Raw genomic sequence first — 18914 nt, 5'->3', positions numbered from 1 at the left:
GTGGTGAGTCAGAAGGCTTCATACCACCCATGAGGCTTGATTAGCACTGTCCTTGTTTCTGGAATGACACACAGTTGCCTTATATAAACTACTCTGCATGTTTATTACTTGTTATTGACATTTTAAAATGTTGTTCTGATGTTTGCCATCCAAAATAGGAAACTATAACATAATCCAAACCTGCTTTTTCTCCTTTGAGTGTTGCTGTTTTAATTTGTTCTTAAAATTTTAAGAGACCTTAAGTAAAAAAGCTGGGAATGAAGACAGAGGTCTGCTTATTAGGAGACTCTGAGCCTGACCGATACCAATTAACCCTCTGGCACTACCACTGCTCTCCACTGACTGCCACAAGTCCTTTCACACCTTGCATCTGTTTCAGCCTCATATCTTAGATTCATAGCCAGACTTCTAAGACCAAGCCCCTCACTTAAACGCAGGAGTCAATCCCTGTCCTTTGCCTGGCATGTCTGATACTCCTGTGATATGTGGTGTTACTAAATCTTCACGTATTTCTATGACGTTATCTTTGGGACCTTGGCAGTTTTTCAAGAAGCCAGGCAGCTTATAAAAGCTTTGTCAAAAAGATTTCTTTAGGAAGGAATGAGCGTTATTTATTTTTGGTGCCGGTCCTGAGGCTTGAACTTAGGATTTAGGCATTGTCTCTGAGCTTTTGTGCTCAAAGCTAATGCTATATCACTTGAGCCACAGCTTCCCTTCTGTTTTTTTTTTTTTTGCCAGTCCCTGGGCTTGAGCTCAGGGCCTGAGCACTGTCCTTGGATTTTCTCAAGGCTAGAGCTCTACCACTTGAGCCTCAGCACCACTTCCAGCTTTTTTCTATGTATGTGGTACCGAGGAATCAAACCCAGGTCTTCATGCATGCTAGGCAAGCACTTTAACCACTAGACCAAACTCCCAGCCCTGTTTTTGTTTTTTTTTTTTTTGTAGTTAGTTGGAGATAAGGGTCTCAGGGATTTTCGTGCCCAGCTGGCCTTGAGTGGTGATCCTCAAATCTCAGCCTCCCGAGTAGCTAGGATTACAGGCGTGAACCACCAGGGTCTGGCTGAGCATAATATTTATGGTGTGTCTACACACTCACAGGTACATGTAAGATGCAAGTAGAGGTGTGCCTTTATAATCTTGTCTCTCTAAATACCCAAGCTGGCTCTTGAAGATAGAAACTATTGTATACTTTTATGATGAGGGAATACTCCAAAGAGATGTGCCTGCCTGTGGCACAACAAAAGACTGCCAGAGCCAGTCTTGGGGTCCTTGCAGGAGTGACAGGCACACCTGTCCTTAGTGACTCAGTCACTTCCCATTGTCGCTTCCCGTGCACACCCTAGAGAGTAAACAGCCTGAGTCCCATCTCTGTGTAGTGGATGAGAAATGACAACCCATTTCCTGAGTCTGGTCTGAACTTGGATGGACCCTTATCTTCATGCACACAGTCTGAAAGTCACGTGTGTGTCTGCTGTATTCAGGAGACCATGTGAAACTTGCACATTCTTGGGTGGCTGTATATGGGGGGGGCTTAAACTCAGGGCTTTGTCCCATAGTTTCTTTGCTCGAGGTTGGTGCTCTACCACTTAAGTCACAGCTCCACTTCTCGCTTTAAAAAAAATTTTTTTTGCCAGTCCTGGGCTTGAGCTCAGGGCCTGAGCACTGTCCTTGGACTTTCTCAAGGCTAGAGCTCTACCACTTGAGCCTCAGCACCACTTCCGGCTTTTTTATTTCCTATGTATGTGGTACCAAGGAATCGAACCCTGGTCTTCGTGCATGTTAGGCAAGCACTCTACCACTAGGCCAAACTCCCGGCCCTATTTCTGGCTTTTTGCTAGTTAATTGGAGATGTCTCATGAACTTTTTTTTGCCTGGGCCAGCTTCAGACCTCAGTCCTTAGTCCTCAGCTAGATTAGGTGTGAGTCACCTGTGCCTAACAGAGGGTTTTTTTTTCTTTTTTTTTTGGCCAGTCCTGGGCTTGAGCTCAGGGCCTGAGCACTGTCCCTGGACTTTCTCAAGGCCAGAGCTCTGCCACTTGAGCCCCAGCACCACTTCCGGCTTTTTTCTCTGTATGTGGTACTGAGGAATTGGACCCGGGTCTTCATGCATGCTGGGCAAGCACTCTACCACGAGGACAAACTCCCCACCCCAGAGGATTTTTTTTTTTCTTTTTCTACAGGTAGGCTCTCCCCTGCTTTGCCAAGAATTCCAGACAGTGTTTCATCTCTGCCTCTCCATGCCTGGCAGAGACTACAGCCTTGGGAGCAATTAAACAAATGACAGTGTAGGCCCATATGGGCTGGTGAAAGAAAAGCTGCCTGAAAATGGAGAAAGGATATGTCACAGGAAGCCCTTTGTCAGCTTCTTAGCTCTGCAGTGCTGTCCTGTGCTCCCAGTTTCCCCTGAGGCCTGTCCCTTTAATCACTTTCTGAATGGCCTTTTCTGTACTAGTATGTCCGTGTCCATACTTTCAGGCCAGGAGGAGTTCTGTTCTGTTCCCACCAGTGACAACCGCTTCCAGCAGGCCTGCGGGAGTGGCTGGGAGCCCACAGCAGCCTATGCAGACAGCAGCCCGGCTCTGGGAAAGGACTTTTTAATTCGTTTTTCTGGTGGTTGACAGTAAGATCAGACACCAAGCACAGACGGCTTCTTCATTGTCAATTCTGAAAAGCCCACTACTTGCTTACATCAAGGGCCTTTGAACACCTCAGCTGCTCCCAGCTCCCAGCACAGAGCTATGTCCTTGTGATCTGATTCCACCAATCATTTCTTAGCATCCTGTTGATGATATCAGACATTTCCTATTTCCTACTTCAGTGTTCACTGGAGTAGAAGTATTTGGTTGGAGGAAGGATTTTTTTTTGGCCAGTCCTGGGGCTTGGGCTCAGGGCCTGAGCACTGTCCTTGGGCTTTTTCAAGGCTGGAACTCTTACCACTTGAGCAACAGTACCGCTTCCAGCTTGTTTTTATAGAAAAAAAAATTCTTAGTACGTGGTACTGAGGAATCGAACCCGGATCTTCGTGTATGCTAGGCAAGCACTCCACCATTAGGCCAAACTCCCGGTCCAGTCCGTTTTTTTTGTTGTTGTTGTTGTTGTTTTGCCAGTCCTGGGCTTACGCTCAGGGCTTGAGCACTGTCCTTGGATTTTTCTCAAGGATAGAACTCTACCACTTGAGCCTCAGCACCACTTCTGGCTTTTTCTAAGTATGTGGTACTGAGGAATCAAACCCGGATCTTCGTGTATGCTAGGCAAGCACTCTACCACTAGGCCAAACTCCCGGTCCAGTCAGTTATTTTTTAAACTCTTCTTGAACCCTTAAATAAACGGCAGTTTTAGAAATCCAAGCGGTGGGAGGAAAGGAAGCTTCAGAGTGTACAGAGGTCAAGGCAGCTCCACAGATTGGTTGGAATTTGGAATCAGTGCTGCAGGCCCTTAGTGTGAGAGGGGGGTCTCACTCTCCAGCACCCCCTGACGACAATGGCACCATGCCATGTTCAGGGCTATGGTGACTCACAGCGGGGCTGAGTGTCTTCACTCTCGCTCGTCCTTCCTCTGCCAGGCCGATGACTCAGCACGGAACGGTGGCTTGCTGACCCAGAGCAGAGTCGGACTGAATGTTCCAGGTCTGAGCCTCAGCCAGAAGTGAAATACTTTCCCTCCTCTTGCGCTTTACCCAGAGCAGATAAAGGGGTCAGAGACACAAATCACACATGAACATTGACACACAGTATACAGGTATGAAAGGAAGCCGGTAGCGAAAGGATGAGTATGGCCCGGCTTTACCATTAGGTAGACCTGGGTTTTAAAGGTCTTAGGTAAATTGCTTGCCCTCTCCAAGCCTCAGTCTTTACTTTCTGTGAAATGGGTCCAGCAGGTTTGGAAAATTGAAGAGGATGTTTTATTGAAGGATGCTTAGACCAAAGCCTGGACTGTGGCCTGTGTGTGCCTCTGCTGTGGGCTGGCAGGGCATTTGCAGAAGGGCATTTGACTGCCCCACATAGCAGACCTATCTGTGCTTGTGTCTGTCAGCTCTTAAGCCTAGAACATTGATTCTCAAAAGCTAGGCCTCTTTCTTCTCTCTCCGTACCATGTACCAAGTTTAGCTGATGTCCTTAGAAACCTGCTCTGGGCTTCCTGTGCCCCCAGTCAAGGGAGTAGGCAGATAGGTAGAAAATGGAATACAGCAGAGGATTAGCTGAAGACTTTCAGCTTTCTGAAGCCTTCACTAGCTCCCCCCTGAGGCCCATGAGCCAGTGACTTGTTCTGAGTCCACTGCCCTGCCAGGCTGGGAGGAGGTGACTCCTGTTCTGCTGCTGGAGCCCTGCATTCGGATGCCTGAGGGAGGCTCCCAGATATCCCTACGCTACCCTGAGCACAAAGCCAGACAGGAACAAGGTGCTGAGCTGGGGAGCACTTTAATGATGGCCCCGCGGGCCTGTCATCTGAGCCCAGCGCTAATGGATGGTAAATACCACAAACTGGAAGGCAAAAAAAGAAGGGGTTTTCTGATCACCACCATCTTAGGTGGGGGTGTGATTATTGTGGAAAACTGCTTTAAAAAGCTACCTGGGATAAGGAGAAGGGTCCTCCAGGAATCTACCCAGGAGTCTTACCAGCGGAGTGCCCCTGTTCAGCTTCCATGAAGAAACTGGTGAGTTATGTTTTGTACAAAACGTGTATCTACCAATAGTGGATGAAATAGCCCTGTGATGGCCACTGACTTCACTCTGTATGTGAGATAAGTCCTTGAAGTCAGTGAAAATGTAGCAGATAATTCGGGCTTAGAGTGCTTCCTGGTGTAGAGGTTCAGGTGATTTCCCACCCATAATTCCTAGCTTTGGGTGGATTAGAAGTAGATGGCATGGGCCCCACCCCTTAAGAGGAAGTAGATCAGTATGTTATTTTCCCTGAAGTTGTGAGTTCAGGGGTTCCCTGTACCTTGGCGAGGTGTCTCAGTGTGGTTGTGCACCAGTTTTTCCTTGTGACATTGATTGGGCTTTGTCCACCCCAACATGCTGGGTGGAATCCTTGGGGAGGCACCAGGGAGGTTGTTGAGAACATGTCAGCAGCCATTCTGTTCCAGTGCAAACCTTCTGATCTCTTTTTCTCCCTCTCTGGAAGAGCAAGGGGTCTCAGGTAGTGCAGCAAGGGTCGGCGTCCAGTGGTGGTTCTGTCTGTGTTCAGACCTCTTTCCCAGAGCAGCTGACCATCCTGTTAGGGAGAAGGCAGTTCTAGTAGATTTTCTTATTTATTTATTTTTTTGCCAGTCCTGGGCTTGAGCTCAGGGCCTGAGCACTGTCCTTGGACTTTCTCAGGGCCAGAGCTCTACCACTTGAGCCTCAGCACCACTTCCGGCTTTTTTTCATGTATGTGGTACCGAGGAATCAAACCTGGGTCTTCGTGCATGCTAGGCAAGCACTCTACCACTAGGCCAAACTCCCTGGCCCCATCTAGTAGATTTTTTGTTGTTCTCCTAAGTTCTCAACAGACATGGTGGCATCCTTGCTAAGTAGCATTCTCGAGGCTCTGAGATAAAGAGGCTGCCACCTTTTACAGGCTTCTTATCAGCTGGGTGAAAACCACCCTTGCAGAACTTCCTAAACAAGAGACCCAAGCAAGTGCTGTGGAGAATACTAGTTTCTTCAGTAACTTTGGACTATGGGAATATGACTGTATAGTGGAGAGAGTGGAGTGGCTTTGAGTTTGTGGACCTCCTCATACCTTACTTCACTTAAAACCTGGCAGAAACCTTGCAGTATGGGAATTTTTACAGCTGGGGAAACTGAGTCTTGGCATCAGGGAGCTCTGTTGGAAGCCACCAGCTGGTCAGCAGTAGGGATGGATTGAAGGCCAGACTGGCAGCTTGCAGACCAGGACTCCTGCTGGTTCATTCCTATTTCTTTGGACATAGCTGTGAAAAGGAGCAATGCTGATTTTTACTAAAAGTTTGTGGTTTTTTTCTGGTAGAAACACACAGGATAAATTAATCTCAGGATAAGGGATTTATTAATTCCAGGATGAAATGTTTAGGAATAACAGGAGAACATCAGGACAAACCTCCAGTCACCTCTGACTTGGTGGAGACCCACAGAGCTCCTACTTTATCAGCAGTCCCAGGACAAAGCCTCCATCTTCGGAGGACTTTGGTGGAAGGTGAGCCTGGATTTCCCCTACATCTATTAAGAGCCCTAAACAGTACAGAAATATAATACCACAATCCAGTGGGATCTGCAGGAATTTAGAGTTAGACCATAAATATTGATTTACAGACTATAAATGGCTTTTTGTATATCAAATTATCAATAATATTTTGCATATTCCTATGGCCTGCCATTCCAGACAAGAGATTGTAATAGAAGGTACGTGCTCAGCTCTCTACACTTGGATGAAAGTGCTTTGTGTGTCTCCTGCCTCATAGAGGTGAGCCAAGCCACTTAATTTCCACCCAAGTCCTAGCTGTGTGACACATTCCATGATTGCTCTTTTCCTCCATCTTTTTTTCCCTTTATTTTAGAAATTCAGAAATGCTTTCAGTTAAATTCAAGACATGACCCCTGTGAAAGCCTCTGTTGGCCTAAAAACCCAATTAATAGACTTGGTGTCCTACTTCGCACTCCAGGCAGTGGGGCTGCCCTGTGAGCTGCTCTTGCCCTTAGCTCAGACCATGGTGATAAGCATGGTGGTTTGTAGGTGTCAAGTCAACTCTCAAGAGCACTGTTCTCTGTAGCCAGGTTGAGGCCGTGTATGGCCACTTGCTGTTTAAGGTACCAGGTGTGGATGTGTGCAAGCCAGCCCTTCTCCATGCTGTTCTGTGAATGCACGTGTGCTCAGTTTACATGCCAGTGGGCATGCACAGCACCTGCCCAGGAGCCTTTCGTGCCTGCCTGTCTAAGGTACAAGACTTGGGGTGGGGGACCATCTAACCTCCTCTTCATTTGGAACACGAAAAATGCCTTGACTTCCAGCAATTTCTGATGGGAACTTCAGAGTCCTGTTTCTCAGGGTCCTCACATACCTGTTGAAGCATACTTGCTTGGTTTGAGCTTAGGATCCGCATTTTTTGTGTTTTGTTTGCATTTTCTGACTGACCTGTCACTCCCTACAGCTTGAGAAGCATGGCTGGGGAGAGTATTTCTGGGACTCACATTTACAGTTCGGAAAACTACGGTGCAGGGGAGATGCAGGCTTCTCCTGTAACACATTTTGGGGCACAGTAAGATGTGGGATCATTGCTGTGCCTTTTTACTGTACATGTATTAAGCTGCAGTCAGTGGACAAAGAGCACTGACCAGACTGAGAACCCGACCTGGGCTTTCTCCAGTAATAATGCCTTATGCTTAATAGCGCTCATCTGGAGTAGCTTTTTCTGTTTTTCATCATGGCTATCTCATGAAGTTGTTTAATGCCCCAAGAGGGACCTGAGAGGAATTTAAATCAGTGTGCAAACAACAGAAAGGAATTAACTAATTTGTCTTAGAAATTAACATGGTGAGATAAGCATTGAAAGTAGGGCCCAGGGGCTCCTATTTCCTAATTGGATTTTGATGTCTACTGGAAAGATAAGGATGATGAGCTGCAGATCTTGAGGAGGAAGGGAAATCAGTCTCTGTAGCCCTCTGTCTGATGACTCTGCTTGTGCCCATGTCACGTGATCACACAGCTTAAACCACCACCACCTCAGGAAGCAGAATGCCAATCCCTTTTGTAGCCAGGATATAGCAGGTAGGGAAACTTAGCTGAAAGATGACAGTGTAATCAAGAGAGACTGGACATGTGCTGGAACTTGAGAACACTATATATACATATTTTAAGTTAAACAGAGTTTTATTCCACACCTAGCATGGAGAATCTTACTGACCGGTCAGGGCCATCTCTAAGATGTGAGTGAGAGAGCCACCCCGCCTAAGCTTACAGGCTACTTTTATAGGCCACCAACCATGTGGTTGGGCGTGGCCATACGCAGATGGCCAATGGAATCTCAACATACTTGAGTGATGGCTGGGGCAACCACTGACACCTCTGCTATTTGAGCTGACCTATCATCTTGGCTGGCTAATGATGCAGTGCTCTGATGACAAAGGAAAGGGGAAGGGTCTTTCCTTACCCTGGCAGACAAAGGGGGTGGAGTGGAGGAGGAGCTCTGGTAGCTCCACCTGAGAACACTAATTTTTATTTATTTATTTGTACCAGTACTGGCACTTGAACTCAGGGCTCTCACTCTTGCTCTCCCCCCGCTCCCCATTCACAGCCAGTGTTCTACCACTTGAATCATGAATCCAATTCCAGCTTTTTGCAGGTTAATCAGAAATAAGAGTTGAGGATTTGTCTGTCCGGGGTGGCTTCAAACCTTGATCTTCATATCTCATTCTCCTGAGTAGCTAGGATGATGGGTGTGTGCCACCAGCATCTGGAACAGGCTTTCTTTCTCTCTAGATCCGCACTTGTCACTTGTGGGAAGACCCAGAGCACATGTTGGCTCCAGCAAGCAGCCTGTGCTCTCACAGTCCCTACTGTGTGGGGTCTTCTTCCTCTCTTCCTTGTCTTCCTCAGTTGAGGTATAGAGTTGAATATAACAGGGTAGGATCAAGTGCCTTTGGATCCAGGGTCTTCCTCCAGAAGGAGCTGCCTCAGCCAGCTCCGCCAAGGAGGACTTAGTGTGGGAGAATCTGGCTATGAGGGGTGTGACACTGGCAGCCATCACCTGTGAAATCAAGTGACATGGGTGGGATGTGGCAGCTGAGGCAGATTTCTACATAGGGGTACACGCCTTGGTGCCACTACCACAAGTTTGTTTCTACGGCATTCCCAGCCACTGCCATCTTCTCTAGAGGTGACAACAATCTAATTTCTGCCATTATCATTAGCTTTGTCCTTTCCTTTGGGTCTTTTGGAGTGTGAAGGGAACTTAATTTACCATGGTCTCAACAGGCATCCCTCTTTGTATGTCTGATGAGATCACCATAGGTCTGCAGGGTTGGTATTTTCTAGAAAAAGAAATGAAGACTAAGACGATTATCCAAGCTCAGGGACCTGCTACAAAGGGATGCAAGAATGAACTGGGTTCTGTCAAGGCTAGCCTTCTTCCTGGAAGGGCCTTGTGGTTCCCTCACATTCAGCCTTGCCTGCTTTACAAGTGGATTTTTGCCTCTTGCCTGTCCATGCACCTACACTCTGTCAGCCCCATTCAGGAGATCACATCTCACTGGCTCCGTGACCCCTTGAGGCCATGGGGAGCACTGGAGGGGGGAGCTCAGGTTTGCAGGTGCTTGGCTCTGCAGAGTATGCAATGGCTGAGAACCATTGAGCCCCAAAGACAATATCCCAGAGTTTCTGTAGGCCCCCATTTCCTCAGGAGGAGAGTTGGCTCTGTGTGCACTTAGTGATGGGGACCGGAAGTCTGTTACCCCTGCACCTCTGGACTACTCCCTGAGGTGCCCTCATAGCAAGAATTGAGTTCAGAGTCTGAAGTCGGGATCTGCTCCCTGCTCTTAGGTGACCTGAGTGTTGAGCAGACAAAAATAATGCCACGGCCCTGAACACGTGGGTATTCTAATCTGAGAGTGCCAAGTGCCTGTCTGCCTGTGTCCCCAAGGACAAAGTGACACCCTTGCCTTTCCTGTGTTTTGGAGGCTCTTCCAAGGGGTGCAGTCTCAAGAAGGAGGCAGGCAGTGGATGATCCAAAAGGACTGAAATCCAGGGCCAACCACCCGGTGCCCATATTTACACATAGTTAGAGATGCCACAGTTATTGCTCTTAGCATTCAAGTCAGATCAGCCCTCGAGATCTGTCCTGACTTTTGGCCAGTATTGCAGCATGGGAAATTACAGCCTGTAGGCTCACAGATTCTCGGCCTTGTTTCTGTTCATGATGTCTTTCTAAAGGAGACTCCTCTTTAACACTGATGGGTGGGAGCAGAGTTATCTAGCTCCAGGTTGGTAAGAGACGATACTGTCCAATGCGTGGCTGGCCAGCCTGTTGTCTGAAATAAAATCTTTCCTTATGTTACACCTGGAACTTGGCCTTCTCAAGGGTCCCAAAATAGCAAGGCCACCAAAGGGAGAACCTCATGAGAGGACATAAGAGAAGGACTCCAACTGCTCCTTGCCCAAGCAAGAAAAAAAAATTAGACCCTGGTATTTGTTAAAGCACACACAGCAAGGAAAACTTTATTTGGAACCACTGTGACAGGTGTATGGACCACTGCAGTGGGTCTTTCCATGGAGAGACAGATGGAGCTTGACTCCCAGTATGACAAAGAGACATTTATAGCTAAGGAGCATGGTGACAGCCATTATTCAGATGATGAAACCACCAAGGGGAAGAGGCTTCTGGATTCTTGATAAAGACAGGCCAGGGAGATGAGTCATCTTCTGGGGATGAGGAGTGGATACCAGGTCAGGCATCCATGGTCATCAGCTAGATACACAGGATGTAGAGATTCCAGCTAATCGGACAGAGCAATTCTAACACAGGATTTTACCAGGAAGTGCATAGAGGGGCATAGAGGTTATGGAGCCTGCGTTTGACCAGCCAGTCTCTTGTTAGTAGGTTTCCTAGTACTAGCACAGTTGATTCTTGCGGTTTGTGCCCTTTCTGTGTGTCTTTATCATCTCTCTAGCTCCCTTTCATGCAGTTCTAAAAATATTGCCAAGGAAGCAGCCTCCAGCTCCCTTTCCCCCACTTCTCTGGCTCCCATCTGTAATCCTAGCTACTCAGGAGGCTAAGATCTGAGGATTGTGATTTGAAGCCAACCCCAGGCAGAAAAGTTTATGAGACTCTTCAGTTAAACAAAAAAGCTGGAAGTGGAGCTGTGGCACAAGTGATAGAGAACTAGCATTGGGCACAAAAGCTCAGGATCAGTGCCCAGACCCTGAGTTCAAGCCTCAGCACACACTAAAAAAGATTTCCGTGTTTGAGTTCACTAGACTGTCCATATAGGTGGGTGACTTGAGGGCCTTTTGGGAAACAGAGAAGGTTGCTGTCCTTTAGAAGTCAGAGTTGAATGCCTGGGAGATTCCCTGGTCTGGGTCTCTGAAGATGTGGGGAGCAGTCAGCAACTCCCCTACATATCCACTGGCCCACTGTCACCCAGTGGTCTTGTTCGCTCCCCTATTACTTCTGATCTCCAATCACACCGCAGCCTCTAAGAGAGGGGCAAGTTTGACTAAGCGCTGGGCAGTGGGGTCCAGTACGTGGCCATCCTGGCTAAGCAGTGTCATGTCTTCCCCAAGGCCCTGGAAGGTCAGAGCAGTTAATACCAAGCTGTTTGCTTTCAAGGGTGTTTTCTTCAGTTTCTAATCAGTCTGTGTTTCTCCTTGATTTATTTTAGGAAGCTCCGTCCTCTGCCAACGGCCCCTCCCGGGACAGCTCCAGGCCTCTGCCCACTAGGGAAGGCCACTCTGTGTACCCCCAGCTCCGACCAGGCTACATTCCCATTCCTGTCCTCCATGAAGGCTCTGAGCACCGGCAGCCACACACTTTCCATGCCTATCCCCAGCCTGGGGGGCAGCGATTCCGAACCGAGGCAGCTGCGGCTGCTCCTCAGAGATCCCAGTCACCTCTGCGCAGCATGGCAGAAACCGTCCAGCCAGAGAGGCAGTGTGCACAGGGGGCAGCGGCTGCCTCTGCTCAGCCCCCCACCTCTCATGGACCCGAGGTAAGGAGAGGCCTCTGAACCTAGCTGCAGCATCAGAGGTCCTGCGGTTAACAGCTCCGTGTTGTCCCTGTGTTTCATACCTGTGTAGGTGGCCAGGACAGAAGTTACACAGCTTATTTTTGTAGTTATAAGAGAGGCTAGAGTGCCTGCCTGGCAAAAGTGCAAGATCCTGCCAGCCTCAGTGGCTCACGCATGTAATCCTAGCTACTCAGGAGGCTGAGGTCTGAGGATCAAGGTTCAAAGCCAGCCCAGGCACAAAAGGACCTGAGACTCTTATCTCCAATTAATCTCTAGAAAAGGGAAGTGGGGCTTGGCTCAATGGTAGGGCAGTAGCCTTGAGCTGAAGAGCTCAGGGACAGCGCCCAGGCAGAATTCAAGCCCCATGACCCACCAAAAAAAAAAAAAAATGCAAGGTCCTGAGTTCAGTCCTCAGTAGTACCCCCCACCCCAAACTGTAGTTATAACATTGTGAAAATCATCTTCTCACACATAAAGGTAGAAGCTAGGCCTACCAATTCCTGATGGATTTTTTGGGTCTGGGTTTAGTCCTCAAGAATAAGTACCTTGTGTAATTTTGTTGGTAAAGAAAGTAAGCCACATCCCTGCCTTCAGAGTGCCCCACAATTTAAAAGGAAACCCTAATAAGTAAATTTTTTTAAAGGGCTTTTTAGGGACTGGGAGTTTGGCCTAGTGGTAAGAATGCTTGCTTAGCATGCATGGAGACCGGGGGTTCGATTCCTTGGTACCATATACATAGAAAAAAGCTAGAAGTGGTGCTATGGCTCAAGTGGTAGAGTTCTAGCCTTGAGAAAGCCCAAGGACAGTGTTTATGCCCTGAGTTCAGTCCCCACAACTGGCCAAAAAAAAAAGGCTTTTTAGGATAGAATTTGTGCCCTGAATATCAATACTTTAAAGTGCATTGTTAGGTTCAGTGCATTAATAGATAAAGAACAGTTAAGCTGGCCAAGTAGTTCATGCCTGTAATCCTAGCTTTAAGCGAGGCTGAGATCAGGAGGAGCAAGGCCTGCCTGGACAAAAATGTGTAAGACCTCTTTATCAACCAATGAAAAGCTGGGTGTGATGTTTATCTAGTATCCTAGCCACATGGCAGGTATAAATAGGAGGATCACAGTTCAGGACAATCTGAGGAAAAAGTGACCCTGTTTTTAAAAAAAAGTAAAAAGGGCTGGCAGTGTAGTTCAGTGGTATAATACCTGCCTCACAATCTGAGTTCAAATCCCATTACCAGGGGGGAAAAATTCATCTGGTTCTTAGCTGAGATTTGTGGGCAGTGGCCCTAACAGGATTGTGAGTAATGAGTACTCTTAATTTTCCTGTTTCTGACATTGTTTCTTAAGCATAGGTCTTCACTTCCTTTCTGCACCAGAGTCTGAGTGCCCTCAGCTCAGTTCTGAATGGTTCAGCTCCTCTCCTGCTTGTTGGTGAAAGCTGTTTGTGTATGGTGTGAGAGGCTTCTTTTGGAAACACAGTATCTACATTTGTAGTGTTTTTACTGTAAAAATCAAACATATCGATCAGAGGAATCTTAGAAAATTTAAGCTAACAAGGCTCTTAGATGCTAAGTAGCTAAAGACCCTTCTCCTTTTCTAGAATTCCAGACTCCAGTAGAGACCCAGACAGCCTCGGTTGTTCAGCTTCCTTCTGTATAGGCCAGTAGAAAAAGGGTTAAGGATCAGGAAAAAGATGCTCAGTAGCTACAGGTACAGTGGACTGCTTCACGCTGAGATACAGAGCCACGTGATTTTCCAAAGGACCCAGTACATCCTAATACATATTGCCTGTGCTGAAACCCAGGCACACAAGATTTTACCTTAGTTCCAGAACAACCCACTGAGGGAGCAGAGTATTCTTGTTCATGTTTTAAATAAGACTTAGAGAGCTACTGAGAATTTGAAGCCAGGCTTCCTCCAGGACTCTGTCTTAATATCACTGTGTGTGTGTGTGTGTGTGTGTGTGTGTGTGTGTGTGTGTGTGTGTGTGTGTGTGTGTGTGTGTGTGTGAATGCATGTGCCTCTGTGTGTGCATGCATGTGCATGCTAGTACTTGGGCTTGGATTCAGGGCTTGCCTTGGGGGCCCTCCCTTTGCTTTTCCCCTTAAGGCTAATAATCTATAACTTGAGCTACACCTCCACTTCCAGCTTTCTTGTCTTTTGATTGTTTTTGATGGTTGTTTGCAGATAAGAGCCTCAGGGACTTTTCTACCTGGGCTGGCTTTGAACCACAATTCTCAGATCTCAGCCTCCTTAGAAGCTAGAATTATAGACATGAGCCACTGATACTCAGCTTAATATTACTTTTTTGAGAGGTTGCTGGCAGTTAACACAGGGTCTTGTGCGTGTTAACCATGTGTTATTCCTAAGGCCCACCTCCCTACTTTGAAAAACAGTATCGTCTCTAGGTAGGTGAGATGCTTGGGTAAAGTGTTGCCTTAAGCAGATAATCAGTGGAAGGCCAGGTGATGGGTCACTCATGACGCTGTGATCTCTACCCTTTGTGTCTTGCAGAGGTCCCAGTCTCCAGCTGCCTCAGACTGCTCATCCTCATCCTCTTCAGCCAGCCTGCCCTCCTCTGGCAGAAGCAGCCTAGGGGGTCACCAGCTCCCCCGGGGCTATATCCCCATCCCAGTGATCCATGAGCAGAACGCCACCCGGCCAGCAGCCCAGCCCTTCCACCAAACCCAGAAGACCCACTACCCAGCTCCACAGGGTGAATACCAGACTCACCAGCCTGTGTACCACAAGATTCAGGGTGACGAGTGGGAGCCCCGGACCCCAAGGGCAGCGTCCCCTTTCAGATCACCTGTCCGGGGCATGTCCAGCAGGGAAGGCTCGCCAGCCAGAAGCAGCACACCAGTGCACTCCCCGTCACCCATCCGCGTGCAGACTGTGGTGGACAGGACCCAGGTATGGGAAGGTGTTTCAGACATCTGCAGTGATACCTCTAGAGGAGCTGAGGAGCTTCTTGTCAGCCCTGCCTAACTCACATAGTAAAACTGGAGAAAAGGGGGATTCTGGGAATTACTGGTCCCCACAGCATATAGGGCTTAGGGCTGTGGATTCTCAACACTTTTCTGCAGCTTTTGCTCAGTGGATTATTTTTCATTATAGCTGTAAGGGGCATAGGAAACAACTTGATGAACTCACATACCTGTGTTTGCCACATGCTTGGCCACTGTGTAAGAGCTGTCTCCTCATTCTGTCCCCACCTCCACTCAACAAGCCATTCTACTCACTCCCTTAGTATCTTTGATCAGATAGGACCCACTTGCTATAAGGCCAGCATGGCCCAGACCTCCTGCCTTTCAGGGCACCAGCCAGTCTTTGTGGAACCTCCTTGTCTTTCTCTTGGTGCTCTGCCTGGTCCCTTGTGATTGCAATATGATTTTTGTGTTTCAGAGTGTTTATCTTCTGTCTTCAGCTCTGAGCCTGATGACAAAGAACCATGTCTGATAACCTTTCTCAGGTCCCTTTGCAATAGGACATGTGGTCCCTGGCTGCTGTTGGCTGGTGGTGGTGGTAGGAAGCCATCCTGGCCTGCTGAAGGTCATGGGCACAGGCCTGTCGTCCTGCTGTGGAGAGAGGTTGGGTGCTGGTTCCTGGAGGAGGAGTGCTGCATCTGACTAGCTTACACAAATAACGTCATTACAGTCCAATGGCCCCGGCCCCTCTGGCTGCAACTTGAGCAACAGAATTCCTCTTTTACCCAGTTGTTAGAAGGAAAACCGCTCTTTAACTCAAGGCTAGCATTCTATTGTACTTATGTCTCAACACAGCACCACTTCTCAGCTTTTTTTTTTTTTTTTGCCAGTCCTGGGCTTGAGCTCAGGGCCTGAGCACTGTCCTTGGGCTTTCTCAAGGCTACAGCTCTACCACTTGAGCCTTAGCACCACTTCTGGCTTTTTTCTGTGTAATGTGGTACCGAGGAATTGAACCCAGGTCTTTGTGCATGCTAGGCAAGCACTCTACCACTAAGCCAAACTCCCAGCCCCCCCCACTTCTTTTTTAAATTTGGAAATAACTTCAGTCTTTCAGATTTTTTTTTTTTTGCCAGACCTAGGGCTTGAACTCAGGGCCTGAGCACCATCCTTGGGCCTTCTCAAGGCTAGAGCTCTACCCACTTGAGCCACTGCACCATTTCCAACTTTTTTTTGTGTGTGTGGGTTATAGTTCTTGAACTTGGCCTGGGCACTGTCCTTGAGCTCTTCAGCTTAAGGCTACCCACCCTACTCTTGAGTCTAGACCCACTTCCCGTTTTCTAGAGTTTAATTAAGGTATATGTCTTGCCTCCTTTGGTGCTTGGGCTGGCTTTGAACTCAGATCTCAGCCTCCTAAGTAGCTAGGATTACAGGGATGAGCCACTGTGTCTGACTTAGAGCTACTACTTTTTTTTTGCCAATCCTGGGCTTGAGCTCAGGGCCTGAGCACTGTCCTTGGACTTTCTCAAGGCTAGAGCTCTACTTCTTGAGCCTCAGCACCACTTCCAGATTTTTTCTATGTATGTGGTATCGAGGAATCGAACCCGGGTCTTCATGCATGCTAGGCAAGCACTCTACCACTAGGCCAAACTCTCAGCCCTAGAGCTACTTCTTAGATGCAGCCTTCATTGCTTCTATAAGCCAAAGAGGGGTTGTGATGGGTTGGTAAATAGTAAGGCTAAAACTTAGCAAAGGCAGTTTGGTGGGAAAGGAGGTTGCTGGTGTTCAGACAGCTTTCCCTAGGTGTACTTCAGACTTAGTAATCCTGGGAAAGAAGTGCACGTTAGAGATTTTCCCACACCTTTCCCATGTTCCTCATAATTGGTAGAACAATATTTAATATTTTCACCCTTATTAACCTTGATAGTAGCTGTTCTTTTATAGCTGTTCAAAGAACCAATTTTGGAGGCATCCAATCATTTGATTTAATTGACTATGAAATTAGAATTCATATATTTACTTTAGAAATATTATAGTTCAGCTTTTATTTCCGAGTTGATGAAACTGGGCAAAGTTTTACAGGTACATGTATGTGGGAGGGTGGGGATTGTGTGTTTGTGCAAATGTGCTATTTCCAGGGCATCAACTCAGGGCCTAGGAGCTGTCCCAAAGCTTTTTTGTTCAAAGCTGGTGCTCTGCTACAGCTGCAGCTCCACTTCTGGCTTTATGGTGGCTTTAACTGGAGATAAGAGTTTCAGTGTGGTGGGAAGTGGGGACAAAAACACGAGAGGGGGTATCAATGTGTGAGAAGTAATGCACCTGCTACCTGATCAATGTAACTGTAACCCCTTATCCCAACAATAAAAAAAAAAGAGTTTTAGTAACTTTCCTGCCTAGCCAGATCTTCAGATCTGAGCCTCCCACGTAGCTATGATTACAGGCCTGAGCCACTAGTGCCTAGCAGTTTACAGGTTTAAAGTCCTGTTTTGAGCATGTCTCATTTTATAATGACAATGGCCTCAAGGCACATGCAAAATGGCACAGATAGAAGTGAGTGTGGAGGTGCTGCATCATGAGTGTGTTGGGCTCTGGCACACGTACGCTCATGTAGAATTCCTCTGGGGTTAACTATTTGGAGCATCTCGCTGTTTTCAAAGATACTGCAGTCTAGGCAGAAACCACTAGACTGTCACAGGTTTTATAACGAAGATGGTCTTCTTTCAGAACAGGAGATGTAAAGGTTACCGCTGAGCTGAGGCTCCACAGCAAGAACGGAGGGCCTGGCCCAGGGACTCTGGCTGCATGCCGAGGCAGAATCCCTCAGGATGCAGCTCAGCGCCAGCCCCGATCAGCAGCCAGCATGAGCTTTGACTGTTTTCATTTTTGAAAATTATATCAGCTTTCATTTCCTTACCACAAAAAAATGTCTATAATCTTAGCTACTCATCTGGCTGAGATCTGAGGATCAAAGTTCAAAGCCAGCCTATGCAGACAAATTATTTCCATGTAATCAGCTGAGCCATAGAATAAGGCTCTGAGTTCAAACCCCAATATTGGCACACAAAAAAGGAGTAAGAATGACATGTGCAAAGCTAGGCATGGAGACTGAGGCAGAAGGGTCATGAGCTCAAGGCCAAGTCAGGCTATATAGTGAGATCCTGTCTCAAGAAACCATGAAAAAAAATTCTTGGGCCGGGAGCCACTCTAGTGGTAGAGTACTCTCCTAGCATGCATGAAGTCCTGGGCTCAATTCCTTGGTACCACATATACAGAAAAAGCCACCGCTGTGGTTCAAGTGGCAGAGTGCTAGCCTTGAGCAATAAGTGTCCAAGGACAGTGCCCCGGTCCTGGTTCAAGCCCCAGGACTGGAAAAAACATTCTTATACATATAATGTCTAGTAGGTGTCCAGGAAGCATCGCCACTGCAGTCATTAGAGGCTTAACAGTTTGGTCTGTTATATACTTGAGTATTCTCTTTTTTTCTCAGCAGCCTATGGCCCATCGAGAATCTCCACCCGTGGTGCAGCCTGAGAATAAACCAGAAAGCAAGGCAGGCCCGGCCGGGCCAGACCTCCTTCCTGGACACATCCCCATTCAGGTGATCCGCAAGGAGGTGGATCCCAAACCCGCTGCTCAGAAGCCAGCGGCCCCTCCTGCTGAGAAGGCTGAAGTGAAGGTCCCCTCGCCTCCCATTCCTTGTCCTTCTCCCAGTCCCACCCCACCTGCTGCTGTTCCTACATCTCCCAAGAATGTGGCTGCACAAGAGAGGGCCGCCCCCAGCCCTGCCCCTGCAGAAGCTACACCCCCCAAATCAGGAGAGGCCGAGGCCCTCCCGAAACATCCAGGTGTGCTGAAAGTGGAAGCCATCCTGGAGAAGGTGCAAGGGCTAGAGCAGGCGGTGGACAGCTTCGAAGGCAAGAAGACTGACAAGAAGTACCTGATGATCGAGGAGTATCTGACCAAGGAGCTGCTGGCTCTGGACTCTGTGGACCCGGAAGGACGAGCTGATGTGCGCCAGGCCAGGAGAGATGGGGTCAGGAAGGTTCAGACCATCTTGGAGAAACTTGAGCAGAAAGCCATTGATGTCCCCGGTCAAGTCCAGGTCTATGAACTCCAGCCCAGCAACCTTGAAACCGACCAGCCACTGCAGGAAATCATAGGGATGGATTCCACGGCAGCAGACAAGAAAAGTGATGGAAACAAAGCCCTACAAGCTGAAACCCAGCAGCCAGAAGCTGCTGCAGTAGCAGCAGCAGCTCCAAATCCAGGCAGTACAGTGGACTCAGCTGGCACGGAATGAGTGCAGACCCAGAGACAGGG

General features: G+C 48.0%; 1 protein-coding gene across 1 annotated transcript in view; it reads left to right on the top strand.

The window, feature by feature from the left end:
- Bag3 (BAG cochaperone 3) overlaps positions 1–18914 on the top strand; it is a 23815-nt gene extending 4901 nt beyond the window's left edge. Inside the window, exons 2-4 of the mRNA XM_090345750.1 lie at positions 11333–11659; positions 14185–14583; positions 18082–18914. Coding sequence (XP_090201876.1) covers positions 11333–11659; positions 14185–14583; positions 18082–18894 — 1539 coding nt within the window. The 3' untranslated portion in view covers positions 18895–18914. The remainder of the gene's footprint in view (positions 1–11332; positions 11660–14184; positions 14584–18081) is intronic.

This window comes from Megascapheus bottae, chromosome 15 (genome assembly GCF_031878675.1).
Source record: "Megascapheus bottae isolate mThoBot1 chromosome 15, mThoBot2.hap1, whole genome shotgun sequence".
Classification (NCBI taxonomy): Eukaryota; Metazoa; Chordata; class Mammalia; order Rodentia; family Geomyidae; genus Megascapheus; species Megascapheus bottae.
The sequence above is the reverse complement of the archived record's forward strand: the minus strand, read 5'-3'. Positions and strand labels throughout refer to the sequence as shown.